Source organism: Diceros bicornis, chromosome 2 (genome assembly GCF_020826845.1).
Source record: "Diceros bicornis minor isolate mBicDic1 chromosome 2, mDicBic1.mat.cur, whole genome shotgun sequence".
Lineage (NCBI taxonomy): Eukaryota > Metazoa > Chordata > Mammalia > Perissodactyla > Rhinocerotidae > Diceros > Diceros bicornis.
In genome coordinates, this window is record NC_080741.1 from 59,642,107 (window position 1) to 59,663,322 (window position 21,216).

The 21,216-nt window shown below is 41.4% G+C and overlaps 1 protein-coding gene across 6 annotated transcripts in view; it reads right to left on the reverse strand.

The window, feature by feature from the left end:
- FHIT (fragile histidine triad diadenosine triphosphatase) overlaps positions 1-21,216 on the reverse strand; it is a 1,365,721-nt gene that overhangs the window by 263,096 nt on the left and 1,081,409 nt on the right. For all 6 annotated transcript variants that reach the window (XM_058562170.1, XM_058562152.1, XM_058562157.1 and 3 more), the window contains 2 exons: positions 8,095-8,240; positions 5,767-5,796 (listed from right to left, as the gene is read on the reverse strand). In XM_058562170.1, the coding sequence (XP_058418153.1) occupies positions 5,767-5,796; positions 8,095-8,240 (176 nt within the window). The remainder of the gene's footprint in view (positions 1-5,766; positions 5,797-8,094; positions 8,241-21,216) is intronic.

The following is a 21,216-nucleotide window of genomic DNA, read 5'->3' on the forward strand; positions in this document are numbered from 1 at the left end:
ATCAGACAACCGCCAGACCGATGGATGACTAACGCCCGGATGACTCACTACCAAAGCCTGCTCCTAACTGAAAGAATTACCTTCGCCCCACCGGCTATCCTAAACCCAGCCACGCTGCTGCCCGAAGCCGACGACAGAGTGCCGGTTCACCAATGCGGCGACATCTTGGCATCGGAAACGGGGATCCGACCCGATCTGCCGGATGAGCCTTGGGCTGGAGCCCCTAATTGGTATACCGATGGCAGCAGCTTTTTGGCAGAAGGTAAGAGAATGGCTGGGGCTGCTGTGGTAGACGGGAAAAAGACTCTGTGGGCGAGCAGCTTGCCGGAAGGGACTTCTGCACAGAAGGCTGAGCTTATCGCCCTGACACAGGCGTTAAGGCTAGCTGAAAACAAGACTGTAAATATATATACAGACAGCAGGTATGCATTTGCTACTGCCCATGTCCATGGGGCTATTTATAAACAAAGGGGGCTGCTTACCTCAGCCGGAAAAGATATCAAAAATAAAGAGGAGATTTTGGGCCTCCTAGAGGCTATACACTTGCCCAAAAAGGTGGCAATCATCCATTGCCCGGGACATCAGAAAGGCACCGACCCCATAGCTCGAGGGAACCGCTTGGCGGATCTAGAAGCCAAGCGGGCGGCACTAGGACCCATGGTTCTGACCCTCCAGGGAACTAAAACCAACAAAACCGCCTCTAGGGAGGAATTGACTAAAGAAGAAAAGGTCCTTTCAGTTGTAGAAGGGCGAGAATACCTATCACATTTACATCGGCTAACCCACTTGAGCCCTCAGAAACTAATTGAAATTATCCAGGCCTCCCCGTACCAGGTACCAGATTTGAAGAAAACGGCTGAAGAAGTTTATAAAAATTGTAGAGCCTGCGCTCTCACAAACGCTGCAGTTTCCAAATGCAGCACGGGACACAGACTCCGGGGAAATAGGCCAGGAGCCTTTTGGGAGATAGACTTTACTGAAATCAGACCGGCCCGGTATGGAAATAAATATCTCCTAGTATTTGTAGATACCTTCTCGGGATGGGTAGAGGCTTTCCCCACCCGAAAAGAGACTGCCTCTGTAGTAGCCAAGAAGATATTGGAAGAAATCCTCCCGAGATTCGGGATCCCAAAGGTAATTGGATCTGACAACGGTCCTGCATTCGTTGCCCAGGTAAGTCAGGGACTGGCCAGTCAACTGGGGGTCAATTGGAAATTACATTGTGCTTATAGACCCCAGAGTTCAGGCCAGGTAGAGAGGATGAATAGAACAATTAAAGAGACCCTAACCAAATTGTCCATAGAGACCGGCGATAGTGACTGGACAGCCCTCCTGCCCTTTGCCCTGTTCCGCGTCCGGAACACCCCACAGGGACCCTTAAAACTTATACCCTTTGAGATCCTCTATGGAACCCCTCCCCCTTTGGCACAAATAGGGATACGTGACCCTGACATTGTACCTTCTATACCTTTGTCAGCCCGCTTGAAAGCACTCGAGGCTGACAGGCGCGACATCTGGAACCAGCTAAAAGAGGCTTACCAGCCTGGTGATCTGCTCATCCCGCACCAATTCCAGGTTGGGGACTCTGTCCTTGTGAGACGACATCGGATGGGGTCATTAGAGCCACGTTGGAAGGGGCCCTACGTGGTGCTCCTCACTACACCCACAGCAGTCAAGGTGGACGGTATAACTTCCTGGGTTCACGCTACACACGTGAAGAAGGCACCCCAGAATGCAGCAGATCTCTGGAAGGTGGAAAAGACTGATAACCCTCTTAAGCTGCGTTTGCGCCGTGGGAACGACGCGCAGGTCATCCAATCCTAACCCCCACGCCCCCCAGCTGCTTACGTGGCAAGTCGTCTCCCAGGTAGGAGACATCACCTGGTCAGCCCAAAAAACTGCCCCCCCTTGGACTTGGTGGCCGGACTTACACCCTGACCTTTGTAAACTAGCTATTGGCGACTCCGCCGGGACCTAGAGGGGTACACTGATAACGGCAAGGCCCCTTCCTCCCCATCCCCTCAGGGACGCCATGGGTTGGACCCCTGGGGAGGATGTGGCACCACTGACCACCGGAGTATGTTAAGGGCATTGCCCTTTTATGTGTGCCCCGGCTACCACCGAGCTCGCTCACTTAACCCCAAGTGCGGGGGCAAGGGGGATTTCTACTGCAGAAACTGGGGATGTGAGACTAGTGGGAGCACCTATTAAACCTGGACCGGTAATGGCCATTCTTGGGGAATAAGACTATACAAAGAGCGGTACGATGATGGCCTGACCTTCAATGCTATAGATGAAGATCTTAGACTCTTAGAACAGTCCATCTTTAAGTTAGAAGAATCCCTCACCTCCCTATCTGAAGTAGTGCTCCAGAATAGAAGGGGATTAGATCTGCTGTTTTTAAAAGAAGGGGGCCTTTGTGCAGCCCTTAAAGAAGACTGTTGCTTCTATGCAGATCATACCGGGGTAGTCCGAGATTCTATGCAAAAATTAAAGAAAAGATTAGACATGAGGCAGCTAAGTAGGGAAGCCCAACAAAGCTGGTTTGAATCCTGGTTCAGTAAGTCCCCCTGGATGACAAGCTTATTGTCCTCCCTGGCAGGGCCCTTGTTGATTCTTTGTTTACTTTTGGTTTTTGGACCGTGTGTTTTCAATAGAATTACTGCTTTCATAAGGAAAAGAGTCAATGCAGTACATGCTATGATGCTCCAACGCCATTACCAAGCTCTCCCACGCAATGAGCCACTAATAGCAGACACCGAAAACTAAGTTCTAAGATTAGAACTAGGGACAAAAGAAGAAGTGGGGAATGAAGGATGTAGATTATGTTAAAAATTTAATATGTTAACACCTTAAGGGGCAGTTGGGGCGAGTCTTCTATGAATAGAGTCTATCGATCCCAACTGACTCTGTTCGCGGAAGACTCACCCTAAACTGTTCAGAGAAAATTGAGAACAAGGGAGTGCTACAGAGGGATAAGTTTGGGAGGGTCGGGGTGGAGGGGGGCCAGGTGGGGACATGTGTGTGCACCTTGATAGCTGTTTCGCGCCGTAGCAATTCGCGCCATAAAATGTAACTGTCTGAATGTTTTGAATTAACCAATCATGTAAAACCGCGCCAACCTTTTCCCGCTTTATGCTCCCAAATCCTATAAAAGAACTTGCCCCCTAAGGCTCGGGGTCGACCCCTCTGTCTCCTGCGAGGGACACGAGTCGACCCGGAGCTCCGCTCAATAAACCTCTTGCGTTTGCATCAAGTTCGGTCTTCTGTGTCTGTGGGCCCGCGTCATCCCGAGACCTGGTGAGTTGGGATTTCCCTCCCCTTCCCCTTGGGAATCCAACATTATCACATCAATAAAAAAATAAACAAAAAAACAAAACAACAACAGAAACAAAACAAACAAACATATAGTCACTATTGGAGTCCAAGAGTCTATAGCCATGGTGCTCAGCCCTGCTAGACTTGGTGCTTTTTGTGTGTGTTTTATTTTACTATTATTTTTAATTGAGATGTAATTGAAATACCATAAAATTCATCTTTTTAAAGTATACGATTCATTAGTTTTTAGAATATTTACAATGTTGCAAAAACCATCGTTATTATCTAATTCCACAACATTTTCATATCCCCAAAAAGAAGCCCTTACCCACACATCGTGACTCCCATTCCCTTCCTTCTCCAGCCCCTGGCAATCATTCATCTACTTTCTGTGTCTATTCAATGCCTGCTTGTCTAGGAATAGGAAATATCTTTAATGCTCCTTTCAGAATTCTGAAATGAAATCTTGACAGCATATAACCTATATATACTCATATAAATATTAGGTATGTTTAGTACATGCAGATTATCAACCACTTGATATGGTTTATGCGTTCTCCTATGTTACTAACTATGCCTCTGCAGCGTTACTTTCAAGTACTGAAGGAATTCCATCAAATAGATATCCCATAATACATCTAATTAATCTGGTGTTGTTCGAATTTACATTTGAAGATTGAGTTTTGTAAAAACTAGTAACTAGGTTTAAATATTTGTGTTTTGCATGTTGAAGAAACAATTTCAAAAAGAAGCTACTTGTATTCTACTCTTTTTTAGCATCTGCATATTTAGAAGCCTGGCATGGGGGTGGACAGTGGAGTGCAGGAAGGCCGTGAGTCCCCTCTGTCCCTATTGATACCGGCTCAAGAAAAGGTTGACATAAGTGAAGCCATATTGTAGAAAAGAAAAACTCTGTTGTAACTTTGAATGACCTCTGACAAACTAACCCAGCTGGATACGCACCCTCCAGGAGATCTAACTGCTATGTTGATTTTACAACCCCTGCGTATGCATATACCTCCCAGCTGCGATAAGATGATAACTTTGTTCTTTTGAGTTCCTTAGGAATGTGATGACCCCCAACAGAGGATCTATGCTAATAGCCATCACCAATGAAAACCAAAAGAGCTGGTGTGGCGACTCCCAGTCTGTAACACTAGAATGTGTTACATTCCTAGCCCCCTCCCCTATAACCCTCAGGCCCATATAACTGTTGTAAGATTTTGTGCCCTTTTAAGATGGTTCTCTTGGACATTAGTCGGCCATCTTCCCTCTTGCTAGCAAGCTGTAATAAAATAAGTCCTTTTTCTCCTACCACCTTGCCTCTTGACTATTGGCATGTCTTGCAGAGGGCAGATGAACCTCCTTTTTGGGTGGTCATACTATCACATCCTGTATCGGGAACAATCAGAAAGCTAGCTCTTTCTTTTATCATAAGGAATTTGGTGGTGGTTCCTCTAGGACATTTGCCCCTCAAAAGTACTTGCCAGACATTCTCTTTTAAAAGTCTCATGATAGCTATGTTAAACATTAAACCCATATGCAAACTAAGATCAAAAGAGAACTATGTTTATTTGGCACTGTTTGGTGCCAAGCATTACCTTATCCGCTCACAGGCAGTGTCAGAGCCATAAAATCTGATTTTGCAAAGTATAACATTAGCACCCCAGCTCGACTTACTTCTGATTTCTAGCACCAGGGAAAAAAAAAAAAAAAAAGGCCTTTTCTATGATTTAGGCATAGGACATAACTGCATAAGAATTTACATTTGTATGAAAGGGGCTGAAACCAGAATCAGCCGGGATTTTATTCTTTTATTTCACTTTACTAGGGAAGCAGAGACTATCCTAATAAATCCTCCTTTCCTCTTCTAGTACACTTAAAAATCCATCTTTGAGCTCCACTGACTCCATTAGGTTAGAACTTTGGTATTAAGTACAAAGGGAGGAAAAGCATAGTTGTGGGGGTGGAGAGAAGCACAGAGCAAGGAGTGAAGGAGAACCGTGGGGCTACCACATCAGTTAGCCCTTCACTCAAGAAGATGAGGCAAAAATAGACCATATAAAGAACTGGAAGGCATGTCCAAGACACCCAGGCTTAAAATGGGACCCACAAATCCATACATGGCATTTGTGCTCTTTCCTAGACACTACCTCATATGAACCTCTTTGACTTCAGTTTCTGTTAGGACACCTTGATTTAGCTTCTGTTTTAGCATTTGCACAATAATAATTTTACTACAAAAGGTAAATGCCTTGTACACTAATGGGAAACATATTGCTTGGCATAGTTTATAATGTGAGGATTTATGGCTCTAACACTGAGGGTCTCTCTGACCTCGAAAATAACACAATGAAACAGCAATGTGCTGCCAATGACTCACTGTGATTTTTTATTAGTTCTCATAATTGCCCCTTATTAATTTGTATGCACATAAGAAGCACTCACCTTCACAGTTTGTCCAGCTTCCGGGCCATCCTAGAAGTAGAAAAAAACCCAACAGAGGTGAGAACAGATAGATGGTATCTCCTGCTTATTCAGAAATATCGCCTGTTAATAATTTAGATCCAATTTCATTGTGTGTTAATTTATAGTATTCTCATGGGGACCATTCACTTCAAATGCATAGGACCAGACAGTTCTCCATTTCCGCCTGAGAGTAAGTGAGAAGTTATGTATAAAAATGATATAAATTATCCAGTAAGCCAACCCCCCTGCTACTTTTCACGCTCTTTGCTCTTGGCTATGGTTTTAATTGCATTAAAAGAAGGCTGAAAACATTTGGGAAGGTGAAGTATCACACTTTTTAGTTATCTTTAAATCATATGTAGTTTAATTAATGTCTGATTACTTGCAGTCTCTCCTAAGGAAATCTGCCATAAACATAATCCATTAAGCAAGAATATGGACTGTCTTATATGGGAAGAACATCCAAGAGTGGGCCCTCTTTGGCTGTTGTGATCTTGAGGGAGAAAGTGGGAGTATTCATTGCATCTGGGCCCTATTCCCATCCTAGTTTCTTCTCTCAGCTTTCTGAAGCCCAACAAAACTAATTGCTTAGTTGAAAATGAGGAAACTCCCCTACTCACCAATCACAATACAAGCAAGTGCTCAGCTGGTTTGGGATAGCAGAATGAGCAATGTCTTTACAATCAGAAATTTCACAACTGAATTAGAACTTTGCAACTTCAGGCAAATGACCCAGACTAATGGGGTGAGAATTCTCACCCTGCTGTGGCCAGGATTAAGCAGAACTGTGTAGTTAGTGGTTTTCAAATTGGGAGTCACAACCCACTAATGAGTCGTGAAGTCAGCTTAATGGGCGTGATCAGCACTAAAAACAAAAGAAATCAGATAATAGAACAAAAACTATTAGAGTCCATAAAATGGGTAAATATTGTTTTGTGAAACTTTGATTTCCTTTATCTATATACGTGTATGTTGCACAGGGTACACATGATTGTGAAACAATATCTTATGTGGGTTAAACCTTAAAAAAGTTCGAAAACCCTGCATATATGAAAGTACTCGAAGTGCTACGCACAAGTCAGTTCCTATATTGATGAAATTAATTTTCTAGTGAATCATGTTAGATAACCAGCACTGGCCATTTTTTATGAATGTGAATTTTCTTCTAGTATTTCATTAAACACTGACAGATGTCTTCACCCACTTGCCTTCATTTGGTCTCTCTGGAAACATGATTTGTAGTATAAGCTTGATGAAGCCACCCTGAGCTTCACTACCTGTGTGAAGGTGACTCAAATGGTTTGACATACAACACACACACCCCTTGTATTTTATAGGTAAGTTTAGATATTCTCAACACAGAAATGGTGGCAAAATTTGTTTTTAAGAAGCAGATGAGCATTTTTAGTCAGAGCCTTTCATAACCTGAAAACAGTGGTCTTCTTTATCTGTTCTCTTTGAAGGTCTGTGGTGGAGGACTGAAGAGGGTAGAGGAAGGATGGTAAATATTCAGTTTAACTAAAGCACTGAGGACAAGGTCTCACGTTATGGAATGATCCATTTCTTTCCAAAGGGTTATTGTGGGGTCATCAAATTTCAAGACCACAAAGAATTTTAATTGTGTATTGATACCCTCAGCTCTTTCCGTGGAGGATCTGAAGGAGCTCATGGTACATTACTGTTGATTTACTCAATTCCTACAGCTGATGATCCACCATGGACCTCCTCCTCCCACACTAATAAGTGTTGGCTCAACCTCTGCCTAAAAATCTCCAGTGATTGGGGTTCTCATTTCTCTACTAGGAAGCGGGCCATATAGAATAGTCAATCAATCCAGCTTTTTAGCAATCCATAATCAATCACCAGGGCTTGAATTAAAGAGAAAGGTCAGCCCTTTAAGGGTAAGGCCCCACCTAACTTGCCTATCTCAACTCCCCGGGAAGTAGAGCAGGGCTGGGCCCATGCAGTGCTGGAAACATATTTATCATGGAATGAAAATGACTTGTCCAGCCCCAGTTCTAGTAAAAGATCTGAAATGTTTTGATGCCCATTAAGTCACTTGTCCATTACTCCCACTTGCTTTGTAAACAACACTGCAAACATCACCTCAGCTGATATTCCACAGTGCACCTTGGGGCTGATGGACAGTGGGGTGGTCCTGGATTAGTAACTTTTTTTTCTGCTCTTATATAAAACATGAACAATCATAGCTGCCTTCCCAGTGGGATGTCAGCTTAAAAAGGAGAGAGCCCAATGCTAGGATTTGAAAAGGAAGAAAAATAATTTCTGAGCTATCCGTACACTCACCTGAATGGAAAAGGTGAGAGAAGTCCCCTGGAAATGCTTCTCCACCACCGTCCCAACTCTCTGGGTTGCCTGAAACAAATCGGCCACTTCATCAGGACGCAGGTCTCGGAAACGCTCCACTGGCCGAAGAGGACACACGAGGACATCTGCAGTGAGGTCTGTTAAGGCACACTCTGCTGGCTTTGAGTAGTATTTTTACCAAGAAGTTTATACCCACAGTATTGAATCCTCTTGGCCCAGGGCCTGAACCCTCAAAGACTAAGGAATAAAAGAACAAATATTTACCAACACCGAACTCCAAGGAGTTCAAAGAGAGCTTACAAACATGGTTAATTATACTTTGAAGGAGAAGCTGTGGTGTGCTGGAGAAATTCCTTTAAGAAAAAGGGACATTAGTGTTCAGAGAGATTCAAGTGCTGGCTGAGATAATTATGCCAAGAGGCAAGATCTATTCTGGACTATTATTTCCTGACTCCTGTTCTAAAGCTCTATCTTCTCAGGCAGCCAAAAGCACTGGGTTACAAAAGCAACTGGAATATCCAGTTGGTTTCTCTACGTAGAGCATCATGACTAAAATTTTAATTTCAATATCTCTTTAGAGAAATATATAATAAAAACACAATAGTAATTGTTTTATTTATTTTTAAAAGGAGCATAGACATTCTGAAAATGTACTGTGAACTTCATCTATAACCAAGAGATGCACCACGTGGTTAAGTAATTTATGACAAGGGTTCCTCAGACTGATTATTAAGAATTCAAGAAGACAGTTGAAGTTAAATCATTAATTTAAGAAAAGTGTTGTCTGCTTATACAAACAACACCATTTTAATACATTCTCTTAAGTCAACATGTTTACATTGGTCTGAATGAACAACAGGTCTAGAGAAAAAAGATGTAAGTTTGATCATTTGCTGGTAGCATATAAATATTCAATGTTACATCATCAATAAAATTTCAGTTCCTTTTTGTATTTGAACTCATCATATACGTGTGGGTATATACATATACATGTGTGCATACATATGTATACACATACACACATATATTAATTTTTGTTTAGTTTTCAGGTACCAGTAGGAGAAAAAACACTCTGATGATCTTTTTTCTTTCTTTCTTTTTTCCTTTTTTCTTGTTGTTTTAGGAGACCATGCTTCTGCCTGGAGCTAAGCAGCTAAGGGGCATAATAAAATCACAATTCTGCAATTGCTGGTCTCACCAGAATATCAAGCATTTTAGCGCATCATACTGTTGGTAGAACTCAGGGCCCAAGGGGAAATGCACTAAGCTCAGCTGGGCGGGCCTGATTTCCATAAGAGAAGGGAGAAAAAAGAAAGAGGGGGAAACTGATTAATTTTGCTCATAATCAAAAAATTCATGTCAACTGTAAACTAGGAAAAGGAGCATTTGTTTAAATCTGAGTTCATTTTTCAAGAGAGGAGAAGGGAGGCCTTCACCCACAGGGCATCTGATACTTAAAAAGATAATTATCCTTCTTTGGCAGGGCTGCTTTATTATCATGGGTCAATGAACCATTTAGAAATGAAGAATTTCCTTTCATTTCCTTTTAGCAGAATGCCAGCCTCCACTCCCACTGAGTTGCTTTTTCTTTGTTAAAAGAGACCTTTCCCCATCTTCCTCCTCCTTGCTTTAATTTACACCCTCCCTTAGGCCCTGACTTCACCAAACCACAGCAAGATGACAACTTTGCAGGCTTCCAACAATATCCATAATTGCTGTGGTAGGCTATGTCTGCACACAGCAACTAGATGGGGAAGGAAGGACACTGTGTTTAAACAACTGCTTACTGTGAAAACTGGTGGCATGAATCAACAATCTGTATCTACTGTAACTTTAGTAATATCAATGACATCTGAACATTTTCTTTTTCAATGCCATAAAAAAGTCTTATATTATCGTCCATTTTGCTTGTCTGATGCTAAGGATTGGCTAGACTCAATGTTTCATGAATCAAAATGTTTATGGAATTGAATCAAAATGGCTGAATCTATCAGATGTTTTATCCTGTGCACACTTAATCACAGGGTCGTATATCATATACATTTGTTGCTTTAACTAAACATTAATAATAGCAATACAACATGTCAGTAAACAGTTAAATAGGCTCAACACATTCTCATTTAGTTGAATATTTTTCACCAGCCTGTTTAGACAACATTGTCCTGACATATATACTCCCTGTAATCCAACTCTTTGTTAAAAAGACATCTTATCTGCATATAACACATACACACACACACACACACACACACTTCTAGGCAAATGATAATAGATGAAATATAGATGACTTTCAAGGGTGTCTACTTGGGCAGGAGTTCACGTCAGTGATCACTGTCTTTGTTCTGTTGGGACCCAGAGGATGGCCAAACAGTTATCTCAACCTGGAAATGGCCACATAGATAGGCTCCGCAGGGCTCTACAGGGAGGTAAATGGGTCTGGAGTTACACAGGGTGGGGCTCAGGAGCTCATGGGTGCTATGTGAGTAGTTGACCTGGCCAACTGCAGACTCACTATTGTAGGGGAGGAAGACATATCCTCTACCCACTGGGTCCATCTGGCTGGGCTACAAATTAAATTGACATGAGACAGAATAGCAGGAGAAAATCAAACAAAGCTTTATAACATGTATACATGGGAGAGACCCAGGAAAAACTGAGTAACTCACAAAGATGGCGAAGGTTCTCATCTTAATACCATCTTTAGCTAAAGACAAAGGAGGATGTTGGAGGTGGGGGAGTCAGTTGTGGGAGATTACCAGAAAAGCACAGTAAACAAGAGTAAGGTTACTAAGCAGATTTAAGTCCTTGCCTTCCATCATTGATAAGAGTTTCTAGAGATAAGGTCATCCCCCACCGCTTCTTCCTGGTACAGAGAGGGAGACATCTTTACAGATGGAGATTTCCCTTACAAATGTAAATGTCTCTTACAAAGGGTAACTTCTACTTGGTTTTCAGAGCTTCTCCCCTGTCTGCAGTTTTTAAAAGTAACCAGCCCAAAATAATCCTCACGCCAAAAAGACACATTTTGGGGTGGCCAATTCTGATCCCCCACACTATCCAATACTCTCCTTAGGCTGTTCTAGGCACTAACTGGGCATCAGAATGTCAGGATCAACTGTCTTCCCTCAGTTCCTTTAAAACTGGAGCAGAAAAGAGCCTGTGTCTTCACTTTACCCCAGGCTACATCCTGAGTACTGCCTACCTACCTCCAGAACCTCCTCCTTCCCCACTCCTCTCTTGCATACTAAATATCTGCCACATTTGCTCCTTTCTGTTCCTCAAACACACTAAGCTCTTTCCCAGATATGGGGTCTTTGTCCTGACTGTGTGTTCTGCCTAGAATTCAATTCCCCATGATCTTTACGTGGCTGCTTCTTTCTTAGCACTCAGATTCTAATTCCAATGCCACTTTCTCAAAGGAGAACTCTACCTGCTTACTCACTCTTACATCACCCTACTTTAAATCTTTCCATAGCCCTTGCTACCAGCTGGTAGTTTTCTCGGTTGCTTACCACCTATCCGGATGAGAACGTAAGCTCCACAAGAGCAAAGACTTTGTCCTGTTCACTGCTGTTTCACCACTGCCTACCACACCAGAGACACTTAATAAGCACTTGCTGGAATGAGTAAATACATAATAAACCAGGCCTTCGTATCAGCCACCTCTGTGTACTAAGAGCTTGACAAAATGGAGACAACATTCATTTACTTTCTAATCATCTATACAAGATTAGGATAGTCTGCAAGATTTTTTTTTAATTCAGAGGTTTATCTTTAATATCTAGCATAGTTAGAACTAATGTTGGATGTGAGCTGGAGAAATGTAAACATCTTTAATGTAAACTAATTTTCATATGAACCCAAAGGAAATATAATTACAAAGGTAAAATCTTGCTTTAAAAACCCTGTTATAACTAGAAATAAGTAGTTTCTAGATTATTCAGTCTCAGGGAAACTATATCTATAAAAATGCTGCTTTATGTTATGACTAAGAAATTTTCATCATTTGTTCATTCAATGAACACTGATCACCAGTTAAGTGTGGACAATGCGCTAGGCTCTGGGAATAGCAAAGGAGAGTAAGAAGTTGCTCCTGTTCTTCCCGTCCAGGAGACAGGCATTGTACTGGAGTACTGTGGGAGGGAGAGATGGAAGCAGAGAGGGCTACAGAAGCACAGCAGACCCCCCAATGCAGTGAGAACCAAGGGGTCCAAGGTAACCCTGGGTAACCCCTGAGTGGGATGGATTATCCCGTGGCTAACTGAAAACATAAACAGGTTTATAAAGGGTTTAAAGTAGGTCAGCAAACTTTTTCTGCAAAGGGCCACATGGTAAATGTTTTAGGTTTGGTGGGCCATATGCCTAAGCAGCCATAGACAATAAAAACACTCATAATTGTGGCTATTTTCCAGTAAACTGTTATTTACAGAAAGAGGAGGCAGGCCAGATTTGGCCCACAGGCTTTAGACTGCCAACTCCTGATTTAGAGGAATCACATTAGAAAGAGGTAACTAAAGGAAATTGGAAGTGTTTGGGGGCCTATTCCTCTTTTCCTAAGTTGAGCACTGTAACGATATCTTAACAGCATACTGGATAAAGATCATTATGGTATCTTAAAAATTTCATTTTCTAAGACAAATATCTGAGCATGAATAGAGCATTTTCATGACCCTGCGTAACACTTCCAATGCTTTTAAACACTAATTACAACCAGGAAACATGTTATGGTATTGACACCACATAGATAAATCATGAGTATTACTGACAGATGCAACTAAAGGAGTTTCTGCCATCTCTAATGGGAAAAACAAAGCATATGATCTGCAAACATGTGATTGCACCAAAACAGTGTTATTCATAAATTCATCTTAGAATAAAAGTATTTTCTCAAAATAAGTACATAAGCCTTGGAAGAAAACAGCATATTGCTTGAAGATGGTGGGTATCATGTACTCCTTGCTGTTCCTAGAAAAACAACTCAGGGAAAGCAAATTAACTTTGAGGAACAGCAGACAGCTCTTGTAATTCTACTGCCACTGTTTATACGCCAATTGTTTTAAGATAATATCACAGATGTGGCATAATTTAATTTGGAGACTCTTAGGCCTTGTTAATGGGCAAATCCCATATTATACATAGGGTATAAGAAAATGCTTTCTCCTGGGTCCTCTTTGCTTGAGATTAACACCTCTAAAGAGACTTTTTAGCTAATGTGTATGATAACCCTCAAAGAAGTTAATCTACTCAATTGAATTTAATATATGTTTATCCAGTACTCATAATGTGTGAAAACCTGTGAAAGAGATTATCCAATGGTATCTGGTCTCTCCCTATAATCTAAAGTAGAGACATCCATTTAGTAATCTCATTTTTTTAAAAGAAGAAAAGGGCGATAATTACAATATAGTTCCTACGGTTGACAAAGAGATTCCTCACAGTAGTGGAAAAATCAAAGACTTCTTAGTGCAGATGAGATTTAAAGTGGACTTTACAAATGGGGGGAGTAATTTCAACACATTGGTTGGCTGGCAACCCACTCATCCATCCATCACATAACTAGAGCCTCCTCTCAGTCCGGGGTTTGTGCTAGAAGTTAGGATGCCAAGATGAATATGACAGAGTAACTGACCTTGAAGAGTTTACACTCTAATGTCCCAAACTGTCATGCAGTATAAACAGATTATCACAACACAGAGAGATGAGTGCTATTGATAGAAATCAGTACCGAATGTTGTGGGAGCACAGAGGAGGCAGAAGCTAACTCTGCCTAGGAGTGTCAGATAAACTTTTCAGTACGGTCTTGCATTTCAATTTTCTACAATCAGAAACTATTTCTCTAAATTTGGACCAAAGTCTGTCCTTGAAAATGGCCTAGCATCTTATGGTTAGCTTCAAAGAAAGTTGTCAGGCTTTCCTCTTTTGGCGAAAATCATCGTTTCATTTACCTATGTACTCTCATTTGCTTAATCTTTCCAACCAACTCATAAAGTACTATTATAATTCCTATCTTGAAGATGAGGAAATTACAGCTTATAGAAAATAAGAAACTTACACAAGACAGCACACCTAATATGAGACAGAAACTAGAATTCAACCCAAGCCTGTCTGATTCCAAAGTCCATGTTTTTAACCACAGCACTGTCGTGTTGTGCTTTTAAAAGCTTTCATGACTCAGTCTCTGCCTCCCCTCTTATTAAAAATGTGCCCTCCATTCCAGAATCCCTCTGTTCATGGAAGAGAATTACGGGTTTCATGAAATACAAAGGTATTGTGCAAAACTGCTAAAGGCCTGAGAACACCTAGCCTTGCATGAAGAAAGCAGAGGGGACGTACAACCCTGGGGTGGAAGGAGGCCTCAGTGCTGGGCAAAGGAGGTAGTAAGTATCACCTTGTCCTAACAGAGAACTGTGAGTAAGGGGCTCAAGAATGAGAGAACCATCCTGCATCAAGGGTTCAGCGGGAGGAAGTAAGGAGAGATGTAGAGCCTACATTTTGACCCTTTTCCATCTCTGAGCTTAGGTTGGTTCAAGGTAACTTTGACTTCCCTGGGCTGGCAGACTCCGGAGGAAGATTAGATAGTACAGTCAATGTCAGTGGGTCAGGCTGTCAGACATACTGAAAAATCCCTTTGCTTGTTGGACGGTCTAATTATTGGGAGTCATTGACTCTCTCATAGCATCATTTATATCAGCAAGGACTACCAGGAACTTGGTAGTGCCATTTCTTCCCCTCTTCCTCTACACTCTCACCACCTGCTCAGAAGTGACTGTCTCTGTCCTTTTGGATATAAACACTTGGATGTTTTTGCCACATTAAAGTGGTGTGACAACATGCCTGATACACAGCTAACCCAGGATACACACAACAAACGAAAGAAAGAAAATGCAATCTTTGCACTAGTCAAGTACCTAAAGGTATTACGGTAGATTATCTGCAAATATTACCACAAGAATCCCTCCCATCTTATATGCCCCTTTGCAAAGTGACTTTGGTCCTCTTCTCATCAAGAGCTGAAGTCTATTTCCCCTCCCCTTAAATTTGGGCTGGGCTTGTGACTTGCTTTGATCAGTGGAATGTGGCAGAAGTGTCACTATGTGACCTTCCAAGGTCAGGCTTTAACCAACTTTGCAACTTCTGGTTTTTGTCCTCTGGGAACCCTGAGACCCACATGCTGTGAAAAACCCCACTAGCCTACTGGAGAACAAGAGCTACATGGAGGAGAACTAAGGGACCTCAGCTGTTAGCCAGCACCAACTGTCAGACCTTCCAGATCCAGGAGAGCCACTGACTCACTTCAGTTTCTGTATCAGTTATCTATTGCTGCATAATAAACTACCCCCAAAACATAGTGGCTTAAAATAACATTGATTTATTCCTTATCATGATTCTATGGCTGGTTTTTGCTGCTGGTCTCACCTGGGCTCTCTCATGTAACTGCTTTCAGTTGGCAGGTATCTTGAGGCTGGGCTCAGCTGGGTACAGGGGGCCCCTCACTCTGCGTGCTCCTTCATCCCAATCCAGAGGCAGAATCTCTAACGCCTCTTAAGGTTTAAGTTCTTCCACATTCTAGTGATCAAAGGAAATCACAAGCCAGCCCAGATTTAAGGTAGTGAAATAAATTCCACCTCCTGAATTGATTTGCTCAAAGTCACACAGTTAGTTAGGGACAATTGGAATTGAAACTCAGCTGTTCAGCTTCCCAAACCAAAGCTCTTTCCAGTACACAGGAGATCGCAAAATGTTGCACCTCTGCCACTATGTTTCAATGCTAAACCTGTGGCAGACATCAATAATTATCATAATGCTCTCCTTGAACCACAGAGACTCAGAATCCTTCTCAATCCTGAGCTCTGAGCAGGCATCACCAGTCAGAGTGGGCGTGTAACATGAGACTCATGTGTCATTTCTGTGGCTTCCCATACTGCCTTGTGGACCATCAAAACAATTGCAAAGGCTTGGTACAGTCAAGAACAAAGTGAGATGTTGCAAAAGTGAGAATCTGCCAAACTACATCAAAAGTTCATTATGTTGCTACATCTTTATTCAAAATATATTTGATAAGTTCAAAATTTGCTCATCAAGGATAATAATTAATGATCTAAAAAAAATAATTTTACAAGCATTTCCATGACAAATATGAAATATTTAAATGTAGAGTCGTGACAGAGAAATGGAAATGTACTGATTCAGATGATTAATTAAAGAAGACAGCAGAATATTATTCTCACAGTTGTTCAGACTTGCTCCCGTTTATTTTTCAATATCTGATCTATTCTAGGGATTCAGAATATACAAGTCACTAAAATAAATCAAACCATCAAAATATCATTGATTCTGATGAGGCTGATTAGCATGTGTATATATGAATATGGAGTAAGTCAGTATCAAATAATACGACACAGAGTTAGTCACTATTTCGAACTAATGAAAAACACGAGTCTGTATTCATCTCTACTGCAGATCAGTATGTAGTTCAGTGATAAGAAAGGAACTTTCCAGCTTGCAGTGTAAACTTCTGCAGACCTCGTGTAATGAATTATTTGCTCTAATAAATGATCTTAGTCCTTGTAAATGTTTAAAATAATTCTTAATGTCACTTCAACAAACAACAACAGGATGAACCGTGAGGTATTTTTTAAGAGAAGATTCAATTTATTTGATTTAAATAGCACAGTTGCAGAACTTTAAATCAAAGTAGGTGGCATCTTAAAAAGTACACTCTTCACAGTGTAGGCACTTCTGTGAATTTTCTTGTTGGAAAGGTAGAAATATTACCCCCAAAATTAAGAAATACAATTATGAAGAAGCATCTTACCAGTTTGAGCCACATCTTTCTTCACTGGATATTAACATACCCATTTCAGTAACTCAATAAAGACTTCATGAGATATTCATCAACCATAAGCATAAATGGCATGAATGTAATTTTAAGCAAATTTGATTTCTAGAACATGATAAATTCCAGGACAGTGTGATTAAGATAATGAGAGCACTCTGCTCATACCTGGATGTCAAGGCAAGCATCTCACAAATATCTACTAGAAGTCTCACATTTTGTACTGGAGAATGCTTTCAACCAAAGATATGGTGAGTCCTTAGCCATTTGGGAGAAGTGAAGCTGGGTACCCTTCTCTAGGTAGATCTGCCCTGAGCAATCTCCAAAACTTATACACCGATCTGGATGCTCACAGGTTAGAATCATATTAATAGGGAGCTTTCAAAGAAAGTAAAATGAGGGCCGGCCCGGTGGCTTAGAGGTTAAGTGCGCGGGCTCCGCTACTGGCGGCCCAGGTTCGGATCCCCGGCGCGCACCGATGCACCGCTTCTCCGGCCATGCTGAGGCCGCGTCCCACATACAGCAACTAGAAGGATGTGCAGCTATGACATACAACTATCTACTGGGGCTTTGGGGAAGAAAAAAAGGAGGAGGATTGGCAATAGATGTTAGCTCAGAGCCGGTCTTCCTCAGCAAAAAGAGGAGGATTAGCACAGATGTTAGCTCAGGGCTGATCTTCCTCACAAAAAAAAAAAAAAAGAAAGTAAAATGAAAGAGGAGCCCGCAGCCTGGTAGCACTCTGGGGCAGGTTCTTTTGTCTCAAGTTCACAGAATTTTTCAAGGCAAAGGAATTCTATCTTGATTAACCTAACAGCATCAGAATTGGAAAAAGTTATGCTTATATTAAACTAAATATGTGGAGAAAAGTAGATAATATCAGAAGGGAAAGGAAAGAATATATAACATTTGTTTGCTGCCCACTATGTCCTAGTCATAATAAGTAACACTTTGAGGTAGATAATATCACTCCTATTTTTCCACATACAGAAGTTGAGGCCAAAATAGTTAAACTACATATTCAAGGTCACATAGTTATAAAGTGAAAATCCTTGCTAGGGCCACGTGGTAAAATGGTCTATGCTGTTTCACTGCCTCCCAAGGTCATAAAAGTCTCCACGGACCTCTTGCAGTGTTTACTACAGCGGGTCACCAGAACACTGGTTCCATGAGATGTTATTAGACATCATGCAGAAAAAGAAAATCTTGTGGTCAAAGAGGATTAAGAAACACTGGATGATGGGCCGGCCCGGTGGCGTAGCGGTTAAGCGCGCAATCCGGGTTCGGATCCCGGGCGCACACCGACGCACCACTTCTCCAGCCATGCTGAGGCTGCCTCCCACATACAGCAACTAGAAGGATGTGCAACTATGACATACAACTATCTACTGGGGCTTTGGGGAAGAAAAAAAGGAGGAGGACTGGCAATAAATGTTAGCTCAGAGCCGGTCTTCCTCAGCAAAAAGAGGAGGATTAGCACGGATGTTAGCTCAGGGCTGATCTCTCTCACAAAAAAAAAAAAAAAGGAAACACTGGATGAAATGAAGTAAAATAAGTTTCTTCACAGCAATACTCATCAAGATATTTAATGTACTCACATGCATTCTGACTTCTCAAAAAGAAGAGCTACTATGCAACGTTTCTCATATTTGCTTAACAATGAAACTATTATATCTTATTTATTTAAGTTTTTTGCAGAACACTGCATAGGACAAACATCCCAGGGGATGTTCTTTGGGAATCCTGAGCATCATTTACCAAAACATAGAGATGCCTGAAGAAGTTTTCTGCTTTTTAAACAAAAAATAGAGTAAACATCCTATTAATCATATGGGCAAAGCAAGAGGGCATTCTGCTAAATGAAATATGCTGAGAAGTTGAGCAGTAAAATACATCAAATGGGATCTGGCAGTCATTACTGCTATTTGACAAGTGTTTCAGGGTCTTGCCCCATCTAGGCACTTCCTAGATCCTTGTGGTTGGGTGAAGCTCAAGGAATTCTGGCCAAAGATTTGTAAGAAAAAGTGATATATGTCACTTCTGAGCTAGAGCACTTAACCGCCAGTGTGAGACACGGAGAAAGGAGCTCTCTTTCCTTCTCCAAGGCAACCAGCAATGTTGGTTGTGTAGTCGGGACCCTGCACGACGAGTCAGCAGGGGGCTCTGCCCACCATACTCACAGTGCTAGAGCAAGTTTCTTAAATAGGTTTCATCTCTTTTGCTAATTCCAACTACCTTGTAGTAGCTGCTTAGAGCAGTATGTTGAAGAGGATCCTGATGCCTTGATAGGGATCAGGAGGGAAGAATGGAGGGATTTATTAGTTTTGGATGCCATGAGGGAGGGAAGAATATCAGCATGCACACCACGTATCTTCCATTCTTCAATTAGAAAGCAATAGAAAAATTTTTTTCCAAGACTTCCTTTCTCCCTTTCTTAACGATATGGAAGTCATTTCTAGGTCTTACAATGTCTCTGAGTAAACATTATGAAAATCTAGTATTATTATTGGAGATATACAGAAGTATGTGGAATTGAAACAATTCTGGTAGGAGAGTATTGAAAAAGCAAGTTACTGTCTCTCAAAAGCATCTGTCCATAATGTATAAACATGGGAGTGGGAACACACCAAGATGACAATACTGTAAAAATGCTCGTAGGTGTTAAGAGTTGGAGAAGTTTTTCAATAGAAGAGAAGTAAAGTGCACTCAGCAGCTGAAAGAAATATTTGAGGATCATCCCCAATGAGGGATTTTTTTTTAAACTACATATATACTCTAAGAATCACTTTAAAAACTCTGTGAAAAGCTTTTTAGCCTAGTATAGATCAGAAAGTTATGCTAAAGATCTGCAATTCATTGGAGATTTGCTGGAAAACCATAAGCAAGATAAATAATTTAACAACACTTTACCATGTACACGTTTATAGTCTGAATATATGAGTATATGAATGAGGAGAGAGCACCTTGAGTGTCTACCTCCACAGGGTGGGCAGAATGAAACCCAAACACCCATAGATGGAGTCCTTCCACTGCAAACTCCATCACATCCTGAAAAGCATGGATCCCAACTTTAGGTTTCTGTATGCCATTCAAGAACCACTGAAAACTCCAATTTCCATCAGATCTTAGTACAGCTGGACAAGCCAATGAAGCAACCTACACATCACAGTTCAGATACCATGTGAAGGGAAAGAGCAGCCAAACTGTAAATACAGAATAGCAGAGACCCTTTAATGGGAGAAAAGAAATAGAGAGAAAATGGGAGGTAGGAGGAGGAAGACATACAAAGGGAATATTCAGCAGGTAAAGCATTCTTAGAAGATAGGAAATATTCCCTAGTAGACAGGTTCATCTGGCATTCCTGGTGCCACACACACCTTTAATGCAGAGCTGGCCTTCAATAAATATTTGGTAAAAGAGTAAATAGCATGTAGGCTTATTCATTGCTTAATCTGGGAAACAATTCTTTCTTATAAGTAATTCTTCCAAATGTTTCAGAAATTGTAGTTTCAAAGAGACCACTGAACCAGTCCAGACTCAACTTACTCACAGAATCTGAATTGCCCCCTCCCCCCAAAAAAATTCAGTCCTCCATGAGTCAGCAATCTAAAAGAAATGATATGAGAATGTTTCACAGTGAAAGGTGGTCAACAAGCGTTTAATGAATGAATTTTTCAATGAATTACTGGGGAAGATCATAAAGACAAATTTTAGAAGAAAGGGAAAATTCAAAGCTACTTTTTAGGACTCTGTATATTTTTCATTTATTCATTAAGTATGTATTAAAGAGCCTCCTACTTGGTAGGTATTGTGTAAGACACTGAGGATACAGCACACACCAGCCATAGGCATCTCCTCCCCTCCAAAGGTGTACATTCTAGAAGGTAAATGGACAAAAAGCAAGAGACAGATCAATACGTAGCCTCAATTGTGAAAGAGACAAGGGTTGAGATGAGAAAGCAAAAAGGCAATGATGCAAGGGGAAGGACATTCCAATCCAAGGCTGCTAAACTGGAAACAAGCTTGGCCTGCTTACTTGGAGTGTCAGAAAGAGCGCAGGCTCTCCACAGCCTTGGCTGGCAGTTTGGATTTATTCTATGTGCATGGGGAAGCCTCTGGAGCATTTTAGGCAGTGGGGAATGGAAGTTTATGACAGAATCTAAGATCACTCTAAATGCCGTGTAGGGAAAAAAAAAAGATTCAGTCAAAGCAAGGATGAACGTTGAAGGCCATTGGGGATGTCTTTACCAGAGACTAGGTGAGAGATT